Here is a 21,007-nt window from a genome sequence, read left to right as displayed (position 1 = left end):
TCTGCCTCAGATTGTATTGTATTGAAAAACCAAATGCTTTTTCCCGACAATAGTCCATGTGTATATTGATAGATGTTCTGATTTCTGGATTATTGGGTAAAGTATATTCTTCACAGTTTTATCATCTCCATAGCATGGAGGTGGCATTGGGATGGTTCTGGCCATTCAGCCTATTTCACAAAACTTTTTTTTTTTTTAAAAAAAAGAACAAAAGGCTAGAAAGCAATACTGTGGTTTGATCCTGCAATGGAGTGCAAGCAATCAGAGTGATAGCAATAATGTCAGCCTACATGTGACTCCTTAGAAGTAGGTCTCATTGTTTTCAATGAAGCTTGCTCTCAGGAAAATGTTCTTGGATTACAAACTTGTAGCTTTGACTTCTAATGCCTTCTTAGTCTGATGGCAGTCTGAAAAGCTTGTGCAGTCACTAAGAGACTGGCATTTCTCGCAGAGGGTGCTACACAAAACAGTTATTTGTCATGTATACATGCTCTCTTAATTTGCTTATCTGTAGGCAAGTTTAAAGTTGCTCATTAGTTTACATGGAGAGTAGTCCAAAACAGACTGGGAGGATAAAAGGCAGATGTCTGGAAAGTTTTCTGGCCCAAATGAAGTCAATGAATGTCTCAGATCCCAGGCAAATGTCCCAGAACTCCAGCAAACACCAGGAAAGTAGATCAACAGACCGAGATAGTCAACTTTCATTTAATAAAAAGTCAATTTCTATCTTTTATAGATACACCTAATAACATTGGTTAGAGTACTTTATTGCATAGCTATGACCCTGCTGTGGATTCTGAATAACCTTCTCATGAAGCCTCTAGAGATTCCCAAGTATGATGTGCTATCAAAATTCTAGGTCTCACTGGAATTGAAATAAACTTTCAAAAGTGAAGACATTTCTTCAAAGAATAGTGTTATAAGTTTGAGGGTACCAGACTCCCCTAAATGTCTGGGTCCAGTAGGGGGTTAAAATTTAATCAAGGCAAATGTAAAAATATAAGCCCATTCAGTTTCCTGATCAGGTAATCACCTAGGAGTTGAGCCATTTAGAGAACAAAGGGAAGGTAATGAGCCATTAGGAAAGCCAAAGAATTATAGAATTGTAGAGTTGGAAGGGATTCTGAAGATCATCTAGTTCAACCCCATGGAATACAGGAATATGCAGCCGTCCCATACAGGGATTTAACCTGCATCCTTGGCATTACCAGCACTATGCTCTAACCAGACCACAAATGGGAGGGACCTCTCCCTCAGCTCAGAGTTAGTTAGCAGGCAAAGGCAGAGTTTGAAGTAGAGCCTTAGAGTTGAATTTGTGCGGTGTAATCTAGAGGGGGGCAGGAAGGAAAGCAAGTTGGAGAGAGGGGCAGAACACAATGGCTGATATTTGCTTTGAATCCCGTGTCTACGGGAAGCAAGACTTTCTTGGGGTGATTATGCTGTGAACCCCTCAGTCGTAAGCTCAGGTTGTATATATGTGAAAATAAACCATATGTCATAAAGTTGCCACAGTCTCAGCTGTGCCTCGCTCCCAAAAGGAAACACGGACCCTGTGTAAACGTGCCTGGAACTCCTGGAATCTCGCACCACTGCTACAATATGTATTCTTTCCAGTCCAAGTACTGCACCCAAGTGGGAGAGCCAGGACATTGCCTCAACAATCTGGACTTGTAGAGTAGCTACCTTTAAGCCTAGACAGTCCATTGATTCATTCTGTCAATTTTCAAACTCAAATGTAAATGGAACAAAATGAGTTGGACACCAAGGCTTACAATAGTGGCATTGCCATTGGTATCTAATCAAGCCATTTAAATGGCTTCAGTGAAACAATATTTGATATTGTTAGAAATACCCAATGATCATTATAAGCCTTAATTATCTCCCACAGAAAATTCAGCTTTCAGTGTCGGTATCAAAACATGGAAAAGAGCAATATACATGATCTTTCTACAAAATGATTATTTTTTGTTTCAGGTTTGGTTTTGGGGGTGGTTTTTTTTTTTTGGTCAATCATACATTTCTGAATAGGTTTCTTTCTTGACAAACTCAGATTACATCATTGAAAAAAACTTAATATGGACAAAGTTCCCAAAATATGAATCTGTAAAATTTATGAAGAAGTAGCACACGTCAAGTAAAAATCAAAATAGTCCTGGGCTGGACAGAAAAGTCCTGTAGAGATCAAAGGGCTTTCTGTGGTTATCCATTGATTGTTCTCAATAATAATAATAAATTAACTGCGAGCAGTGAGGTTATAGGGAACCAGGCAGAGGGCCTTCTTGGTAGTGGCGCCCGCCCTGTGGAACACCCTTCCACTAGATGTGAAGGAAATAAACAACTATCCGACTTTTAGAAGAGATTTGAAGGCAGCCCTGTTTAGGGAAGTTTTAAATGTTTGACCTTTTTTTGTGTTTTTAATTTTGTTGGGAGCTGCCCAGAGTGGCTGGGGAAACCCAGCCAGATGGGCGGGGTAGACATAAATTGTTGTTGTTGTTGTTGTTGTTGTTGTTGTTGTTGTTGTTGTTGTTGTTGTTACATTCCAAGGCTTGAGACTGAGGCCAATGGGCATGATATTGTTATTATTACCGTATTTTTTGCTCTATAAGACTCACTTTTTCCCTCCTAAAAAGTAAGAGGAAATGTGTGTGCGTCTTATGGCGTGAATGCAGGCTGCGCAGCTATCCCAGAAGCCAGAACAGCAAGAGGGATTGCTGCTTTCACTGCGCAGTGATCCTTCTTGCTGTTCTGGCTTCTGGGATTCACAATTTTTTTTTCTTGTTTTCCTTCTCCAAAAACTAGGTGCGTGTTATGGTCTGGTGCGTCTTATAGAGCGAAAAATACGGTAATTAAATTTGTACACCACCCGTTCTCTATTAATAATAATAGTAGTAGCAATAGCAGTAGATTTTGCCCTTCCTCCCAAGAGCTGGAGATGAAGCACATGATGTCACCCCTTTGATCCTCCCAGTGACTCCCTGCAGTAGCTGAGAGGACAGTGGCTGAGACTAGATAAGCACTAATAAACCAAAACTCTGTTCAGGCAAGACAGAGATACGGATAGTAGGTGATTCATCTGATCTGAGAGCAAGTGTTCATAATCAGGGCCAGCCTACTCGTGAGGCAAGGTGAGGCGATCCTCTCAGGTGGCAAAATCCACAGGAGCAGTAGATCCAGCCTCCAAGGAATGCATTGTCTGCTTCTGCAGTGGCAGCTATGGCTGTGGTGGGCTCCCTGGAGGACACACCTGCCTTCTCCTCAGCAGCCTCTACTGAAGCCTCTTGGCAAATAGGAAGCACTGCTGGTCTCTCGCCCCCAGGGAGGAAATGGCAGGGGCTGCCCTCTGGGGGTCTCCTGGACCCTGACCCTGCTTGGCATGATGCCCACATGACAGCCTTTGATTCTCACTTTTGTGTAATGTTGATTTGATTTACACCTCTTGTTCCTGAGGTAGATCTTTATTCCTCACTTGTTCCTCAGGTAGGTCTTCACTCGCCCCTTCTTCCCTGGCAGGGAGGATGCCATTTTGTGGTTCGCCTTAGGTGCCAGAATGTCTTGGGCCGGCCTTGTTCATCATGTTCTGGATGGGATTATATTTGATGGAATCAAGTTCACTGCTTTGGGTTCTGTCAGATTCAGCCCTATTTTTGGAGGCCCAAATGATGTCAGCAGCATGAAGCACCTCCCACCAACCTATGGCTGGTGCACCAGCTGTGACCATTCCTGGTCAGAGAGAACTTGGCCACTGACATTCATATCTCAAGAACAGACTAGATTGTGAACGCACTGAGGGCGGCGTTATCTTTGAAGACGACTCTGAAACTTCAGTTCATCCTGAATTGCAGCTGGTAGAGCTGGGACCAGTCAGACAAAACATATCACATTACTTATGAAATAGCTTCTCTGGAACTGCTGGCCAGATTGTGATGGTAGAGATGTTGCAGATGCCCCTGACCGTCTGAACTGGCCTTCAGGTCAGCCTACTTTTTCAGAAACTCAAGAAGAAAACAGTAAAGGACCTGTGGCTATGCCATCACTTACCCCCAAATCTGCTGCTGTTTCCACCCAAAAAGAAGAGATTAGTTCAGACAGTGACTCAGGTGGGTGCCTTACGCACAAACATGCAAGTTCTCTGGATTCTTAATCATTGTGTCTTTTACTGAGGAAATGTTTGGACTTACATACTATGGAGGCAGTGAATGAGACAGGAGTACCTTCTGTTTGAGGTGACCTGTTGCTTTTGATGTGCACAACTGGTGAAGAATTACTTTGCAAAGGGGATATCTCGCACATTGGCAAATATAGTCGCTTGATGAAGAATCATACTTGGGAGTGGATTGGGGGATTCTCTTGGACGTTTATGTCCAGAGGCCTGAGGCAGAATGGCAGAATGGACGGGCCTTCTCTGTAGTAACTCCCTGTTTGTGGAATGTCCTCTCCAGGGAGGTTCGCCAGGCGTCCTCATTATTTATTTTTAGGTGCCAGGCAAAAGCATTCCTCTTCAACCAGACCTTTAGTTGATTAATATTCTACAGTGGACCGTCTCACCAGAGTGGTGCATGCTCTAGTCATCTCTCGCTTGGACTACTGCAATGTGCTCTACGTGGGGCTACCTTTGAAGGTTACCTGGAAACTACAACTAATCCAGAATGCGGCAGCTAGACTGGTGACTGGGAGCGGCAGCCGAGACCATATAACACCGGTCTTGAAAGACCTACACTGGCTCCCAGTATGTTTCCGAGCACAATTCAAAGTGTTGGTGCTGACCTTTAAAGCCCTAAATCTCTTCAGTCCAGTATACCTGAAGGAGCGTCTCCACCCCCATCATTCTGCCTGGACACTGAGGTCCAGTGCTGAGGGCCTTCTAGCGGTTCCCTCACTGCGAGAAGCCAAGTTACAGGGAACCAGGCAGAGGGCCTTCTCAGTAGTGGCACCCACCCTGTGGAATGCCCTCCCACCAGATGTCAGAGAGAAAAACAACTACCAGACTTTTAGAAGACATCTGAAGGCAGCCCTGTTTAGGTAAGCTTTTAATGTTTAATAGACTATTGTATTTTAATATTCTGTTGGAAGCCACCTAGAGTGGCTGGGGAAACCCAGCCAGATGGGCGGGGTATAAATAATAAATTTTTATTATTATAAATGTATCTATGGGAAGGCAGGAGTTATTGTTTTGCTGTTCGGTGTTATTTACTTACTTGTTTTTATCCTGTATTTTATTCTGTGAACCAACCTGAGATCTTATGAAGAATGAAAGGAAGGAAGGAAGGAAGGAAGGGGAAAAAAGAAAGAAAGAAAGAAAGAAAGAAAGAAAGAAAGAAAGAAAGAAAGAAAGTCCTAAAGAAAGGCAGGAATCCTGGGCAAAATAAAAAGGATGCCATCAGCCCGGAAACAAAGCTCACACACAGTGACAAGAAAGAACCCTGTTGCAAGAAGCAGCTTCAGCAGTATGTATCTTAAGAACATTTATGCTAACTCAGTAAGACTATGCCCAGAAAGAGAAGGTGCCTGTTTTTCCATTGTGGCAGGATACCAGAGATTTCACCAGGATGCCCCATGACTGTTGCCGCAGAAGTGGACACACTTATTCTGCACCCAGTATGCTCCCACTGCTGGTTTGGGAAGTTGTGTACACACAATGATTTGTACACTGAATTGTACACACAGTGTTTTGTACAAATCAGTGTACAAATCATTGTGTTTTAAGCAGGTAATGTGTATGCAGTCCAGCACTTCAAGAGATTACTCTGAAACTGCAAAGATACAACTGACGAGAGATGCCTTCCTGTCCTGTAACCCGTAGAAAGACAAGACGCTAAACCAGGAGGAGAACAAGTTCACCATTTTGGAGTGAATCTAAATAGCTGCTCCCAATTCACCATCTCACTGAGAAATTAGAGGCGGCCATTTCAGTGACATTTTGGGAGATGTAATTTGAGGGCAGGGAGGTGGATGAACTTCTTACCTTTCCCCTTTTCCTTTTCCACCATTTTCATTTTTATAACTTAAAGAAAGAAGATGCTGGCTATTTAAAGGTTTAAAAGGAAGGGGGAAAGGTGTAAGGAGTTCTAAAAGAAAGTCGGGGAAAGGTAAGCCTCTTCCCCCGGAAAAGGCACAAATGTTTCCTAACCACCCTGTTATTTGCATCTGCTTTGGAGTTGGCCTCAGAGTGCCCACCCCCACCCAAATCAAATGGACCAGCCCTAGTGCCCCCGGTTCCTCAGCACTTACCTGCAAGATCAAGGCAGTGAAAAGAGCAAAGAAGAAAGATTGTGTTGATGTATTATTTCTCCTATGAGAAACTACGAAGACATGGTGGCCCATGCCCACAAACAGCAGCTCTGAGGCAATCATGTACTATTAGAATGGTAAGGCAAAGGTAAAGGTACCCCTGCCCGTACAGGCCAGTCGTGTCCGACTCTAGGGTTGTGCGCCCATCTCACTTAAGAGGCCAGCGCTGTCCGGAGACACTTCCGGGTCACGTGGCCAGCGTGACAAAGCTGCTCTGGCGAGCCTGCACCAGCGCAGCACACGGAAACGCCGTTTACCTTCCCGCTATAAAGCGGTACCTATTTATCTACTTGCACTTAGGGGTGCTTTCGAACTGCTAGGTGGGCAGGAGCTGGGACCAAAAGACGGGAGCGCACCCCGCCGCGGGGATTCGAACCGCCAACCATGCGATCGGCAAGCCCTAGGCGCTGAGGTTTTACCCACAGCGCCACCCGCGTCCCATTAGAATGGTAGCAGTGACTTATTCCTAGGAAATGGCAGAGTGTTCAAGTAACAGAAGACAGCAATTCCAAAGGCAATGTGCCAAGAGAGGTTGAAGAGGATTCCCAAAGGACATCCTAGAATGGTACTCTGCAAATGATAGGCAAGGAATTTGCTGTTTTGGCCCGAATGGAATACCCAAATTGCAGACCCCTCAAGTGTCCCGATTTAATTTGGGACGTCCCAAATTTGCAGAAGCTACCCTGGCTTCTAATCCCAATCCAGGATGCCCAGTTTTACCCAGAGGCTGCTCCAGGGCCTCCAGGACCTTCCCAAGGCCACTCTAGGTGACTGAGCAGGAGGCCAAAGACAGTGAAGGGAAGGAGGGGGCATTTGGGTGGGCAAGGAAGGGGGAGAGCGATGGTCAGTGGTAGGGAGGGGGAGAGCGATGGAGATGGGGGGGAGCCCCAAATTTACTTACAAAATATTGGAGGGTATGAAATTGAATTGTAGCAGAACTGAGCCACTTAAAATCCCAAATTCACCCAGCTAAGGTGAAATATACTCGGAGTCGAGAGTGGATTTCATGCTCTTTATTCAGCTCATAGTGGTGAGGAGGAATGGAAGTTTCCCCACAATATGTGCTTTATATACATTATTTACACAATGGGCTGCACATGATTGATTAATTCCGGAATTCTCCAGTAGGCCAATCAGGTTGTGGATTCACTTCCACCTGGAGCTGGATTGGGTGGCTCCTGCGGACCAATCATACTGCTGCATTGTTCTAGGACCAATCAGACTGCTGCATTCTGAATCCTATTGTTCTAGGACCAGACTGCTGCATTTTGGATCCTATTCAACTCAGTACATAACATAAGGCAATCCCATGATTGCTAAGCATACTCAGGAGTTTTTGGTGAGGAAACTGGATACCCCTCTCCACATGCATATTGACACTCTCAAGCACGCACACCAACTCCATGGGGCTGAGGCCTCTATGGCTCCCACCATGTCTGCGGGGACAGGGCTCAGGCCCCGCCCCCCAATCTTGAGGGGGCAGAAGAGGTCTGGCAGGAAGTTGCCTCGGGCTATGCAACGTTGGGAAGTGCTGCATGCACCGACAAGGCCTGGTGGGCGATTGTCATATTAGGAGGAGGACTCAGTGGCGTCTCCTGATGTGACAGTTGTCACACATGCAATGTGTGATGAGCATGACATCATGTGCATGTGCATTTTGAACATGACATCAGCCCCCCCCCCCATGTTGGGTGCAACTTGGTGCCTGTGCTCTCAAATCATTCTAAAATATTAGTCAGACAAGCTTTGCCTTTGCAGAAGCCATGCTGATTCTTATTCAGCAAGACTTGTTCTTGATAATATTATATTTAACTATGCTTTTTACCGGTTTACCCAGAAAGTACATTAGGCTGAGCAGCCTACAATTTCCTGGATGTCCCCCTGGGCCTCGCTTTAAACACTGCTGTTACTTTGGCCACTTCCCAGTCCTCAGGTAAGAAGGTCAGTCTTACAAATGAGGATGCTCAGTAGCCCCAGGATATAGAGTGATAGTCGGAAAATAAAGATGGAACCCTGGGTGAGGGGAAATGAAATGCCTTGTTTAGACAAAATGGCTGTCTGGAATCCAGAACATGAGCCTTCCATTTAGATGGCATATATTGCAACATTTTTTTTTTTTTTTGCAGGTCCCACTCATGAAATCATTTGTTGCATGACTGTAATGTACCTTTCACAAGATGAATCTGGCTACAATAAAAATAAATAAATAAATAGACATAGTCTTTTTAAAAAATGAACAATTAATGAACTGCTCAGAATTAATGTTTGCCCAATTGTACACAAGAGAACCAAGATGTACTAAAATACAGGACAGATAATTATGTACTATGAAGAGACATTCAGCTTTAAGAGGGGAACAAATCAGCTTCGTTGAGAACGTGATGTCCAAATTCATTTGCACCTTTTCTGTGGCCACTGGGAGATTTGAGCAGACTTGAAGTACACTCGAAAGACAAATAGTGCTCGCTTGCCCTTTCAGACTGGAGTCGCCAGACGTGAGCCTGAGAAGCTGGTGGCTGTGAACAGTTAGAGCCATCCTATCATTACTAAATAATTCAAAGTCTCTCTCTCTCTCTCTCTCTCTCTCTCTGTCATGGCACTTTCCTACATGAGAAGATTGTGATAGCAAGACAGATTTGGAGAAGACAGAGCAAAGAAGCTTGTGTTTTTGCTGCAGCAACCCTTCTTCCTGCCTTTGCACAGGGTTTGTAAAACAACAGTGGTTCTCACTGAAGCCATTTCTCCCCCTCTGGTGCAGCCTCCGTTCCACCAGCAAAGGTCAACCCGTTCTCTGTTCAAAGCAAAAGCACACCCCCTGGTTATCAGATTTAGGAATTCTATAGGGAGGCTGCAGATGGAATATGTTTAAAACAGGAAGAATGCTGCAATTCTCCATGAAGAGAGGTTGTTGAGGTCAACACGTAAAAAATCGGAGAATGCTGACAAGCTGTGCGAGTACAAGGAGAGAGTGGTCAGTTTGGAGTGTAAAAAAAAAGGGAAGGCCGTCACTGTGTGTGGGAACCAGGGAGGGGGTGGGATGTCAGGGGGCGCAGAGCGAGGAAGAGAAACGCAGGGATCCAGGTGTGCTGATTAGCGAAGGAGAAATACGATTAGGAGGTAAGAAATCAAAGGCTGTGTGTGACTAATGGAGGCATATTATCATATGGGGTTTTAAAAAACTTAAATGCAGCTTTCACAATTATTCGGCTGGTCCACCTCCAGATAGTTTTAAGCATCGGGGAGGGGAAAGAGTCAGAATTGATTCTGATTCTCGGATAACAAACAGGAATCAAAGGTCGGACTTTCAGGTGCTGTTTTTGCTTTTTCATACCAGCAACCATAAACCTCTCCGGATTGCAATTAAGAACACAAAGCTTGCATTCATAGTTGAGACCAAAAGCCCATCCAGTCTGGTCAGGGGCGGCCCATCCCATTTTGCCCCCTGAGGTGAAATGGGAAGGTGTTCCCCTGCATGTGCATTGTGCACCATGTGCCGTGCACCCCCTTGCCTCCCCCACCAAAGCCTCACTTAGTGGGGTTGTGCAGCTGTGGTTTCTGGGTTCCTGTGAGATCTCTCAAGCCCTAGGAGATGTCATGAGAGCCCCCCCCCCCCAATTTAGTGGGGTTCTTGTAAGATCTCACTGGAAGCTTCCACAGCTGCTCCTCCATACTTCTCCTGGGGCTGGACAGGCCCTCCTTGAATTTCAGTGCCTGAGGTGGCTGCCTTACTCTGCCTCCTAGACAGCTCGGCAGTCCCAGCCCTCGGTCTGGTCTTCTGCCCCATGTCTGGTGCTGGCACACAGAGCGAGCTGAGCTGGCCAGCTGAGATGCAGGGGCAGTACCAACATTGGGGAGTCTGGTAGGTCACTACTGGGATCTGATGGGAACCAGCAAAGGAACGGATGAATTTCTCCCCTACTGACCTGTATCCTTGGCTTCCAAGCAGGAGTTTTTAGCATTGGATAAAGGCAAGGTGTGTTGACATGTTTGCCTTTGGTGTTTTGACACTTCAAAACACATGCAAGCAGTGCCTGATCCTTATGCTCTCACTACTCCTATGCATTATATAAGAGTTGTGGCCGGTGTCAAGACTTGAAATGGGATGATCCTAATTCAAGTCCTCCTGCAGCAAAGGGTGACCTTGGGTCAGCCACTGGCTCTCAGTCTAACCTCCCTTACAATGACCATTTCCATACATTACTTGGGAGAAAATCCAGGCTTGCCATTGCTTGTGCATTTTCTCACTCCTGTGTCACATCCACACTGCTGCATTTTAGGCATACCACAAAATGTTTTGTGTGAAGGGACCCTCTCTGCACCAGGCCTTTGTGTCTGACTGTTATTCCCCTTACATGTCATATTCCTTCTGGAAGGAGGGAGTCAGTGATCTCCATGACAAATGCACACTAAGCCATTTTTACATGGCATGAACCTTCTGCACAGAGAAGAGCTGCTTCTCAGACTTCTCTTTTCTCTTCCCCCCCAGCAATAGGAAAAGGCAATTTCAAAACAATTTCCCACTTTCTTCTTCCTCCTCTTTCTTCTTGGCATCCCCCCACTGCTTTATGCTTGCTGCCCCTGTTGTGCTGCTGCACACAGCAGCTGTGCTCTTGGGAGTCAGCCTGTACTCCCTTCGCCTGGGCAAAAGAGACGGTGGCTTCTGAAGCGAGGAAGAACACCCTGCTTTGCCCCCGCTCTCTCCCTCTCGATGTCTCTGTGAGTTTGGGGCTGGTTTCCTTCCACTGGGAAAACACATTCTGGCGCTTCCAGGAGCTGAACACTGCTCTCTAAAACGACGACACCATCTCCTCCCCTGACAGAAGCTGTTATACGCTTGGGCCAAGATGCAAAGAAAGCAGGAGAAGAAAAGCTGGCTTTAAAGAGTGTGAAGCTGGGCAAGCTTGATAAGTGACAGGCCAGTAGTTTATTAAGGGTGCTGGGAACTGTAGTTCTCTGAGGGGTAGACTGCAGTTCCCAAGATCCTTTGGGGAGAAGCCATGCACTTTAAATGTATGGTGTATAGACAAGCACACTGAAGGATGCTCAGTGCAGTCTATTTCAAGGAGGGTTGTTTTTACAGAGTACTTGATTACATTTTGAAATGGGGGGGGGGTGGTCTGTTCCCCGCTTCCCCATCTGCCTTCGATTCCCCATCTCTGCTTCTTTCTCTCTTGGGCAGGGTTCATTGCAAAGAGTCTTCTCTGCCTTGTCGCAGCCTTAGGCAGAATGGCCCCACCATTCAGCAGGCCAAGGCTCCTGTTACCAGAAACAGGAAAACTGTTATTCAAAGCATCAGAAGTGGTAAAAGTGAGAATACTGGTTGTTGCTCTCCCTTCTGACCATGTAACTCTACCGGGTGTAGCCAAATAGTTTGGTCTGGCCAACATGACCAATATGAACAACAGTCAGGTATGGTGGGAGTTGCAGTCCAAAATATCTGGATGGCAAGGAAAAGGTAAAGGACCCTTGTCCGGTCAAAGGCGACTATGGGGTGTGGCACTCATTTCACTTCAGGCTGAGGGTTTGTCCACAGACAGCTTTTCTGGGTCATGTGGCCAGCATGACTAAACCGCTTCAGGTGCTACAGAACACCATGATGGAAGCCAGAGCGTACAGAAACACCGTTTACCTTCCCGCCACAGCGGTACCTATTTATCTACTTATGCTGGTATGCTTTCAAACTACAAGGTTGGCAGGAGCTGGAACAAAGCAACGGGAGCTCACCCTGTCGTGCGGATTCGAACCACCGACCTTCTGATTGGCAAGTCCAAGAGGCTTGGTGGTTTAGACCACAGCGCCACCCACTCCCTCCTATCTGGATGGCACTAGGTTGGGAAAGGCTGGTGTAGACCATCACTATTGTAGCTTGGTGTGATGTGATGTGAGGATCCCAGGAACTCTCCTTTGCATAAGAAGACTGGTGTTTCCTTGGCTGCCAGAACAGTGGAGCTTGAAGCAGAGTCAGAAAAACAAAGCTGGAACTTCAAGTGTTGCCTGAAGTTCAGAAACTGAAGCTTTTCAACCCTTGTGCCTTAAGAAGTATCCATCTAATGGACAGTAGCCATGGAGAAAGAAGGAAGTTTATGAGTTAGAAAACAATGTGTTTCTTACAAATGAATAACTTACAAGTGAAACTAGAAGTGCCACAGCTGGGGTGCTGCACAAAAGCAGGGGAAGGCAGGAGGGGGATAAGCTGTGCAATTTCTGAACCTGGCAAAGTCTCATTGTTTGTTGACTCAGCAAAGTTGCCTTTACTAACAGCTTCACTTCCTGAAGCCCAGGAATGAAATGTGGCTCTTGAAGTTGACTTTAGAACAATCTCCACTTGAACTCAAGTGCTCTGTGCATCGGGGAAGAGAAGCCGAGGCTGAAAGAGGGAGGGAGAGAAAGGAGAGGCCCTCAAGAGAGGAATGAGAGGAGAAGGAGAAAGATGAAAAGTGCCATTTATCTCCAGGTTCCCTCCTTCATCCCTCTTTCTGCTTATGGCTTCCCTTTCTCTTTCAATACCTTCCTGCTGCCAAGGGTGCTCCACGTGTTTCAGCAGTGAGGAGATTTCAGCTTTATAGAAAAAGATGGTCTGTCAGCAGCCGTGACATTATAAAGCTGCCTTATACCAAGTCAAACTGGAGGCCCACCTGGTCTAGCCCTGTCTGCCCACAGGCCTCTGGCAGAAGTTCCCCTGCTGGCCCTGGGAGGGAGAGATTGAACCCAGAACCTTCCACGGGCAGAGTGTGGGTTCTGCCACTGACACATAATCTTTCCCTAAACAGACAGGTGAGCCTGACCTCCAGGCGTGCCTGCTTTCACCAGTATCATCAGGAGAGGGGTTTCGCAGGTGAGGAAGAAATTTTCCCCAGCACTGGGAGTCAGGACATCTTTTCTTGGCAACTACCATTTTGGGGGTGACACACTATGAATCAGTCAGCAATATGACAACTTTCTCATGTGTCCAATGTCAATATTTGGCCATAGCTTGTGAAGCATACTTTTGGGGGTGACCACATTATCCCCCTGATTTGTTTTACTTTTTTAATGAAACCACATACTGAATGCATGCTCCATGCCATGGGACTCCATTTTGTGTTTAGATACTGGGCCTTGGGCCTCTGCACTCCTGATAGCAATTTATATTCACTTATTCTTATTTGGTGGGAATCTGTCTCAGTCTTTTCTATTTGGTTTGGCTAAGGCATTGCATGGCCTTTCCAGATAAGAAAGGGGTGTAAAACTTTGGCAGCTCGTGTATCAAGACTAGCCGTTGCTGCTTAATTCTTCATATGCCCTGTTCTATATCTATCTATCTATCTATCTATCTATCTATCTATCTATCTATCTATCATCTATCTATCTATCTATCATCTATCTATCTATCTATCTATCTATCTATCTATCTATCATCTATCTATCTATCTATCTATATCTATCTCTATCTATCTATCTATCTATCTATATCATCATCTATCTATCTATCTAATCTATATCTATCATCTATCTATCTATCATCTATCTATCTATCTATCATCTATCATCTATCTATCTATCATCTATCTATCTATCTATCTATCTATCTATCTATCTATCATCTATCATCATCATCTATCTATCATCTATCTATCTATCTATCTATCTATCTATCTATCATCTATCTATCTATCTATCATCTGTCTGTCTCTCTGTCTCTCTGTCTGATTTGTATACCACCTTTTCCCCACAAAGAGCTCGGTGTGGTGTACGTGGTTCTCCTCCTTCCCATTTCATCCTCACAACAATCCTGTGAGGTAGTTTAGGCCTAAAGGCAGCGACTGGCCCAAGGTCACTCAGTGAGCTTCACAACTGAGTCGGGATTCAAACCCTGGTCTCCCAGGTCATAGTCTAACACTCCAACCATTATGTCCCAATATGGAAGTGCCTTTGAGCATGGGAGATCAGCAAATATACTACTTAAATGATAAATAGGATCTGCTTGCACTAAAGTAGTGATGGCCTAATGTAGGGTAGCAGTAACAATTTTGTGCTTGTGCCCTATAACCCCAAGAATGAATGTGAGTGTGGGTATCTATCCTGTGAAAGAATCACCAGTTCCATCTTTCCTCCCATTAAAAACAACTGTGTAACTGTATATGCTTTCTCTTACTGGAGAAAGGGAGTGTACAAACTAGAAACACATTTTGGAAGGCTCACAATATGGCAGGTGATGTTGATGGGGAGATAGTAGCCTTGCTGATACTTGAATGTTTATTTCATTTCATTAAAAAAACACACCACCACCTGGACAGTGGGAAATGGTCAGCATTGAATGGTCAGGGGAGATTTAGTTTTTAAGTTTCAAAATTATGCAAGCAAGAGTCACAAGCACAAACCAAAAAGCATCGATGGCATTCACAGAACCACAATACTGACAATGGGAACAGATGTATCAGTGGCTGAGGAGAGTGTGCTTGTGTATGACCCGGCAGTTTGAGTGGTGAGAAACTGTTTTCCTTACAACTGAAATGTTAGCTAGGGGAAGAAGGCATTTAGCTCATCCCACCACCAATTCATGAGCGAGAGGAAAGATGTCAATACCCCAACCCACTGTGTAATGAACGAATATCCCTTCCTTGTGCAGAAAGACCTGCCATCTGCCTGTGAATGTTGCATTCTTTCTAGTAAGTGTAAGCTACATTTAGTTCGGTGGTTACCAAATTGTGTGCTGCAAGAGGTGGAAGGTGTGAAAAATTAAGCCGCTGCAGTGGGTGCATCAGGCCCCATACAAGGAATGGGTGGTATTCAGCAGAGTTTTACCAATAGTAGACCCACTGAAACTAATGGACCTTACTTATAAATGCTTATTAATTTCATTGGGCTTACTCTTAATACCACCGGTCGTGCTTGAGCATAAGTGAAACACAGCTCCAGTTTCAATTCAGAAAAAAGCTGTTCCCAGCCCCCTAAAGACTAGGGGCACTTTCAAATTCCTGCTACTTTCGGGTGGGATTCAATCACATACTGGCTAATTCAGGTTGCACAGTGAGCGCTGATATGGTGTTCTTCCACAGCAAACTTGCTTCCCCGCAAAATAAAACAAAATAGAAAATCAAGGGGGAATGCACTGGAAAGTGTGGGATAAGCAGTGCTTGACTCAGTGTTGTATAACCTCTCTGTAAACAAATCAGACGAGTGCTTAATAAATAATGACCTCGTCTAACCTCCGTGCAAGGTTGGCACAAACAAATCAAGATGAATATTCAATTAAAAAGTCAGTTAGAGCAAACAGCAATTTGGGTTTTCTCCAGATTGATATTTGCTATGATTTAGCACTAAAGAGTGGGTTTCCCTGGGAGCAGGGCAGGGCAAGGGGACCCTTGGACCCATGCTTTCTAGGCACAGAATAATCGGAAGTGTGGACAAGCCCCCCCCCATTTCTCTCTCTCCCTCTGTGTGCCCCTCAATAGAGAGTATCCCATTTGTCATCTTGGTAGTCTTGACAATATGTCAGCATGCTTGCACTGGCAGTTGTTTCGTTGGTGCAATGGAAGCAGCCTCATGCATAGTTCAAAAATCACACCAGCCAAGCCCTTGCAGCACTGGCATATTTATAAACATAATGGTGCAGCTGCACTGAGGCGGGTGGACAGACAGATTTAACTCTGGTGGCTTGGCTATCACCAGTGGTACCCTTGCCCAGCTTAGACTGATGGGCCAGCTGTTTCTGATCCTCGAGATTGGAAGATCTGGTCACAGTAACTAGCCTGCTACAATGTGCTCTGTGTGGGGCTAGCTGCCTCTGAAATGCGTCCAGAAATGTCAATTGATCCATAATGTGTAAATTGCTTAGAAGTTTTTCTTATAATCAAGCAGTATATAAATTTTGTTAAACCTGCGAGATCGCCTTACCACACATGTCAACTCAACTACTTTGATCAGTAGAACTGGCACGGCTGCAGGGGCCGTGTAATACCTGTTCCACATTTGTTAGAACCAATGGTTTAGTGCTGCAGCGCCTGCACTTGGGAACTCCCTGCCTATTGAGACCAAGGCTTCACGGTACTCTTTTCCATGTTTGCTAAAAACATTCCTGCTTTGACAAGCTTATCCAGATGCTTACAAAGTTGATAACTTTAATCTGTTTTAGTCTTTTAACTTTTCTATGTTTTAAGGAAGGGTTGTGACTTTCCCCTCAATTTTATTGTTTAATCTCTTCATAAAAAACCTGAAATCGGTTTACAATCAAGCAGTGTATAATTTTTAGGAAATAAATACAATAAAAATGATGCGGCCAGATGGCTAATTGGAGCAGGGCCACAGAGGCCCTGCTACACCCCCAAAGCATGTCTGGCGTTGGGATCAGTAAGATGGCGTTTTGGATGGCTGTGCCTAAAGGATGGCTTTCCTTTAGTTTTATTTATTACATTTCTCTCCCACCTTTCCTCCAAGGAGCTCAAAGCACCACACATGGTTCTTTTCCTTCCCTTATTAACTTCGCAACAACCACCTTGCGAGAAACACGGACAGCCCTAAGGTCACCCAATGAGCTTCATGAAGGCTTTGGGGTCTCAAATGGTCTTTAACCCTGCAGAAAGCACTATTGCTTTCAATGGGTGCTTTTAGTGCTGACTGCTATGTTCTAACTCTGCTGTTTTTCACTTTCTTGTAATTGAACTTGTTTTATTTTTTACTTCTCATGGTTTTTATTCTCCCTGGGCTCTTTCTGCGGAAAGGTGAGCTAGAAATAGTATAAATAACCCTTCTCATAGAGGTTTGCCACTTTACAAAACTTAAAATAGCGTACGCGAAACATGTCTTTCAGAATCAGGAACAAAACTGAGCCGACATGGGGGTGGCGTTCATCCCAAGAGTCAAAGGCCCAGGACCTCAGGAGCAAAAGGCAGGGCTGCATTCTCCAGCAACCACAGCTTGCAGTTTAAAGTGCCAGGAAATGGTGATTTCCATGCAACAAAAGGATTGTAAGTCCTTGCTGGTTTACTGGAAAACTACACCAAGTACATAATAATAAACGTTCCTCTTTAACCAGGCCTTTGATTGACTGACATCCGATGCCCTTTTAAAATGTGTTGTGGAAGGGGGGGATTATTGGGTTGTCTTTGTTTCTATTATGTGTTTTGTTTTTCTCATATTGTAATTTTATGTTGTGAACCGCCCTGAAATCTACGGGTTTAGCGTGGTATACAAATTTAATAAATAATAAGGAAAAATTATAAAATAATGGGGGCTACGTTGAGGTTGGGAAGTTCTCCCAGAAGTTGTGCATAAATACTTAAATTCAATTGACTGGTGGGATGTGGCATGGGGTCCCGTTTTCTTTTCTATTCTTTTTTGGTCTTGTGCCCCCAGCAAACCCCGTGTCGCATGAAACACCCCAATTTAAAAAACTAAAAAGCAGCCTTAGTGAGCTGCAATTTGGAGCTGTGGTGAGGGAAGGGCGCTTGGCCTTTTCCATACTGGCTGGGGTGGGGTGTCTCCCCCCCCCCCGCCCGCCTTAAATTCCCACAGCTGCATTTTTCCTTGTGGGAATGGCAAATGTGCACTTAGATCACCGAGGGAAAAGGGGAGGTGGGGTGGCTCTGAATGGAGACTGAAAGAGGTTTAGCACTCGCTCTAAATCAAAGCCTTTGGAGGCTGTTTCTTTCCTTTTTTAATGTAAGGTGATTTGACACTTGCCCTTTCGAGGAGACAAGCAGCGGCCGCTTTGGTACCTGTTTGCGCCCCGTGGAAGCCAGAGGCGGAAATGTGCTGGGGGGGGGCGGGGTGGAGAAAAAAGGGATTAAAAGCAAAGAACCTCCCCGGCTTGTATTTTCACTCCCTCTTCTCTCTTTTTTTTACACGTAAAATGCATGATAATCGGTCCTTGGGTGTGGAATGCCGAGGTGGTTTCCGTGGCATTTAGAGGGAAATGTTTTGGCGTCCTTTGCAGCCCCCGCCACCTCCAGCGCACCTCTCCGGGGGCCTCGTCGGGGGAGGCGGAGGCGGCCTTTTCCTTTGCCGCGCGAGACGCCTTTTATCTGCCTTCCTCTTTGGCAATCGGTGAGCGAGGCGGCTCAGCTGACCGGCCCTGGCGGCGAAGCATCCGGCGAAGCAGGCGCAGAATTAAGGAGCAATCAGGCGAGGATTATGGCAGAGCCCCACTAATAAAGCGAGCGGCCGCTCCTGCCACAACAACAAGCGCGGCAGTGTCAATCAAGGGCCCAGAAGCCGCCCCGACAGCGCGTCCCTGGCCAGGCTGCGGCAGCCAATGCGCCGTCGCGAATGGCTCGGGGGGGTTTAGGGGGCCAAAAAGCGACCCTAGAGGATCGCGTCTCTTGCAAAGGGCAGGGCAGCCGACGGTCGCAAAAAGAGGAAAGCGCCCCGGCAGCCGCGCCCAGGCCTGAGCAAGGCATTTCCTCGGAAGCAAAGCCGTCTGCATTCAAGGGGCCTCTTCCCGAGTTTGCATGCTCAGGATCGCAGCACGAGCTGCAACCAAAGTGTGTAGCTCGAACTTGCTAACGGTGTTTACTCTCAAGGAAGCCACCCCCGCCCGGCTATCCTCTAATACCACCGTGCGCTGCTGAGAGCCGCTTTACTCGAAAGTAAGCCCCTCTCTGCGTTTCAGCCAGCGGCAGCTTCAGCTCGCCCGGCGCACCGACGCCCTGCTGGGCTCATCGCCTCCTTCGGCGCGAGGAAAGCCGAGCAGAGCCGTCGAGGGCGCAGCTGCCGTCCCAAGCACAGCCGGAGGCCGATCATCGGCCTTCGGAAGCGTCGCCACTTATTCCCGAGGAAACGCATCCCGGGCTGCTTGTCCCCCCACCCCCTCCAGTTTCAGTAGCCCGTCAGTCCGAGCCTGCCAGCCGCCTTCCTGCTTTCCATCCCGGTGACCTCCTTCCCCGTCGGGTGGAGTTCCGCCCGCCCGCCCGCCTTGGGAGCAGCTCTCCAGCCCGGCCCTCCCCGACCTTCCTGGCGAGCGAGAGCAGCTCCTTCGCACGCACTGGGGCGCTGGACCGCGAAGGCGGCGCCCCTCGACGGCTGCAGAGAGCGCCTCCGGCTGCGCCCACGCTCCGACCCGCGGCTCTTTGGGGGTCGGAGGGTGGCCTCGGACGCGCCGCATCTCAATGCACGTGCTTTAGAGAACGTGAACCAAAAGTACAAGCCAGCCCCCTCGGCACCCGACCGTCGGAAGCGAAGGGGCGGGCAGCGTGCACGTGTGAGTGCGCCACAGCTGCAACGTCCACTCGGGTTTCCGCGTGTTTTAAGCTCTCCATTGTGAGAGCAGCCCGGAACAAGGAAGGGGAGGGCCGTCTTTGCGCCCCCTCCTCGCCGCCCTCGAACTTTTCTCGGCTTCCCGCCGCGTCCGGGGGAGGCTGAAGTATTATTTCCAAGAAGCCGAGCGCGAGGAGAGGAAGGGATGCGGGGGAAAGACTGAAACAGGAGGAGATTAGATTAAAATCTCTCCGTGTGCGTGTGTGTGACTGCTTGCTGGTGTTGCTGCGTTATTTCCCCAGCCCCGAGCCTCGTCTGAGCAGCTCGATCGATTCTCATTGATTGTCCCTGACGAGCTGCTCCACTTTCCAGCCAATGTCAGCCTGTCTGCATTCGGGAAAGAGAGAAATTAAGGAAAATCTCTGCCGCCCTGGCGGTGTCGTTTCCACACACTTCAGCTGGCAGGCTGCCAGGTGCTAGGCTGCAGCCAAGAGCTGGACCGAACTCTCCTGAGCCGGGGATCCGGATTCGCAGGGGAGGGGGGGGATCACGAGAAAGAAGCCGCAGAAGTCGGCGAGGAGTTGCCCTGGGGCGGCACCTCTTCTGGGGGGCCCACGAGGAGAAAATTGCACACAGCACGCTGCTGCATTAGGCTGGACACTGACAATATTTTTTATTTCCAATAAAAGGGGTGCAGATTTTGTTAAATGCAAAATACGTAGTAAATAAAGGCTAGAGCTGACCTGCAGGGGTCAGTGTGCCCACCCATCCCACTCTTGCCTCTGAGGAACAAGGGGGGGGGTGTTACTTCAAAACTCCCCCAAACCTGCTCAGTCAGAGGTGATTGTGGAACAGAGGAAACACTATGTTCTGTAGCAGAGGAAGCCACAGCCAAACCTCTCATTGTTACTTGCAGCCTCCCAGATTTAGAGGTAGTTTTTGCAGAATGTGAGCGTAGGTGATATTTCTGAAAGTGACCTCTCTTGACAAGATGTTAGATGTCCCTGAACAAATTCATGCCATTGACCATGCGAGAGGGCCTCATTGCAAGGGCCTTGAGAGACTGCGCTAGAGACAGCACAAGGCTGTACAGCCAGTTCAGTTTGTATGGAGGCCTTGGCAGTGATTGTTTTGAAGGCAGCAGCTACTCCCCTTCGCTGAATGTATGGGAGCTGCCATCTCTACATGGGTCTTTGTAGGAACAGAAGAAGCTGCCATATACTGAGCATCTGCCTGTGTGTTTGCTCTGCTGGCTGGCCCCATCTCTCCAGGGTTTCAGACAGAGGACATTCCCTATCTGGAGTTGCCGAGGAGGAGTAAACCTGGGATCTTCTACCACAGAACTGCAGCCCTTCTGCGGGAAGACTATAGAAGGCCATTGTTCCAGCGGCCTACTACTTGACCACAAGATTTTCATGGCATGTCAGGCACACAGAAACAAGTGCAACCTGAATTCCCACAGAATTTGTTGGCGTGATTCCAGAGGCAAACTGGTATCTCCCTTTGTCAGAGCTTTGGACTCTGATAAATATATCGGCTATCTATA

The 21,007-nt window shown here is 46.9% G+C and overlaps 1 protein-coding gene across 2 annotated transcripts in view; it reads left to right on the top strand.

Annotated features, from left to right (window-relative positions):
• LOC310681236 (uncharacterized protein) overlaps positions 1-21,007 on the top strand; it is a 53,790-nt gene that overhangs the window by 16,863 nt on the left and 15,920 nt on the right. The window contains exons 1-2 of one of the 2 annotated variants that reach the window (XR_014513150.1): positions 9,328-9,405; positions 17,078-17,234. Coding sequence is in view for 1 of the 2 variants with exons in the window: in XM_083448866.1 (XP_083304992.1) it covers positions 17,078-17,234 (157 nt within the window). In the remaining variant the exon portion in view is untranslated. Of the gene's footprint in view, positions 1-9,327; positions 9,406-17,077; positions 17,235-21,007 lie in introns of those variants that run through there. The other variant, XM_083448866.1, reaches the window with a different exon arrangement.

This window comes from Podarcis tiliguerta (genome assembly GCF_965153285.1).
Source record: "Podarcis tiliguerta genome assembly, chromosome: 7".
Taxonomy (NCBI): domain Eukaryota; kingdom Metazoa; phylum Chordata; class Lepidosauria; order Squamata; family Lacertidae; genus Podarcis; species Podarcis tiliguerta.
Note: the sequence above shows the minus strand (reverse complement) of the source record. Positions and strands in the feature narration are given on the sequence as shown.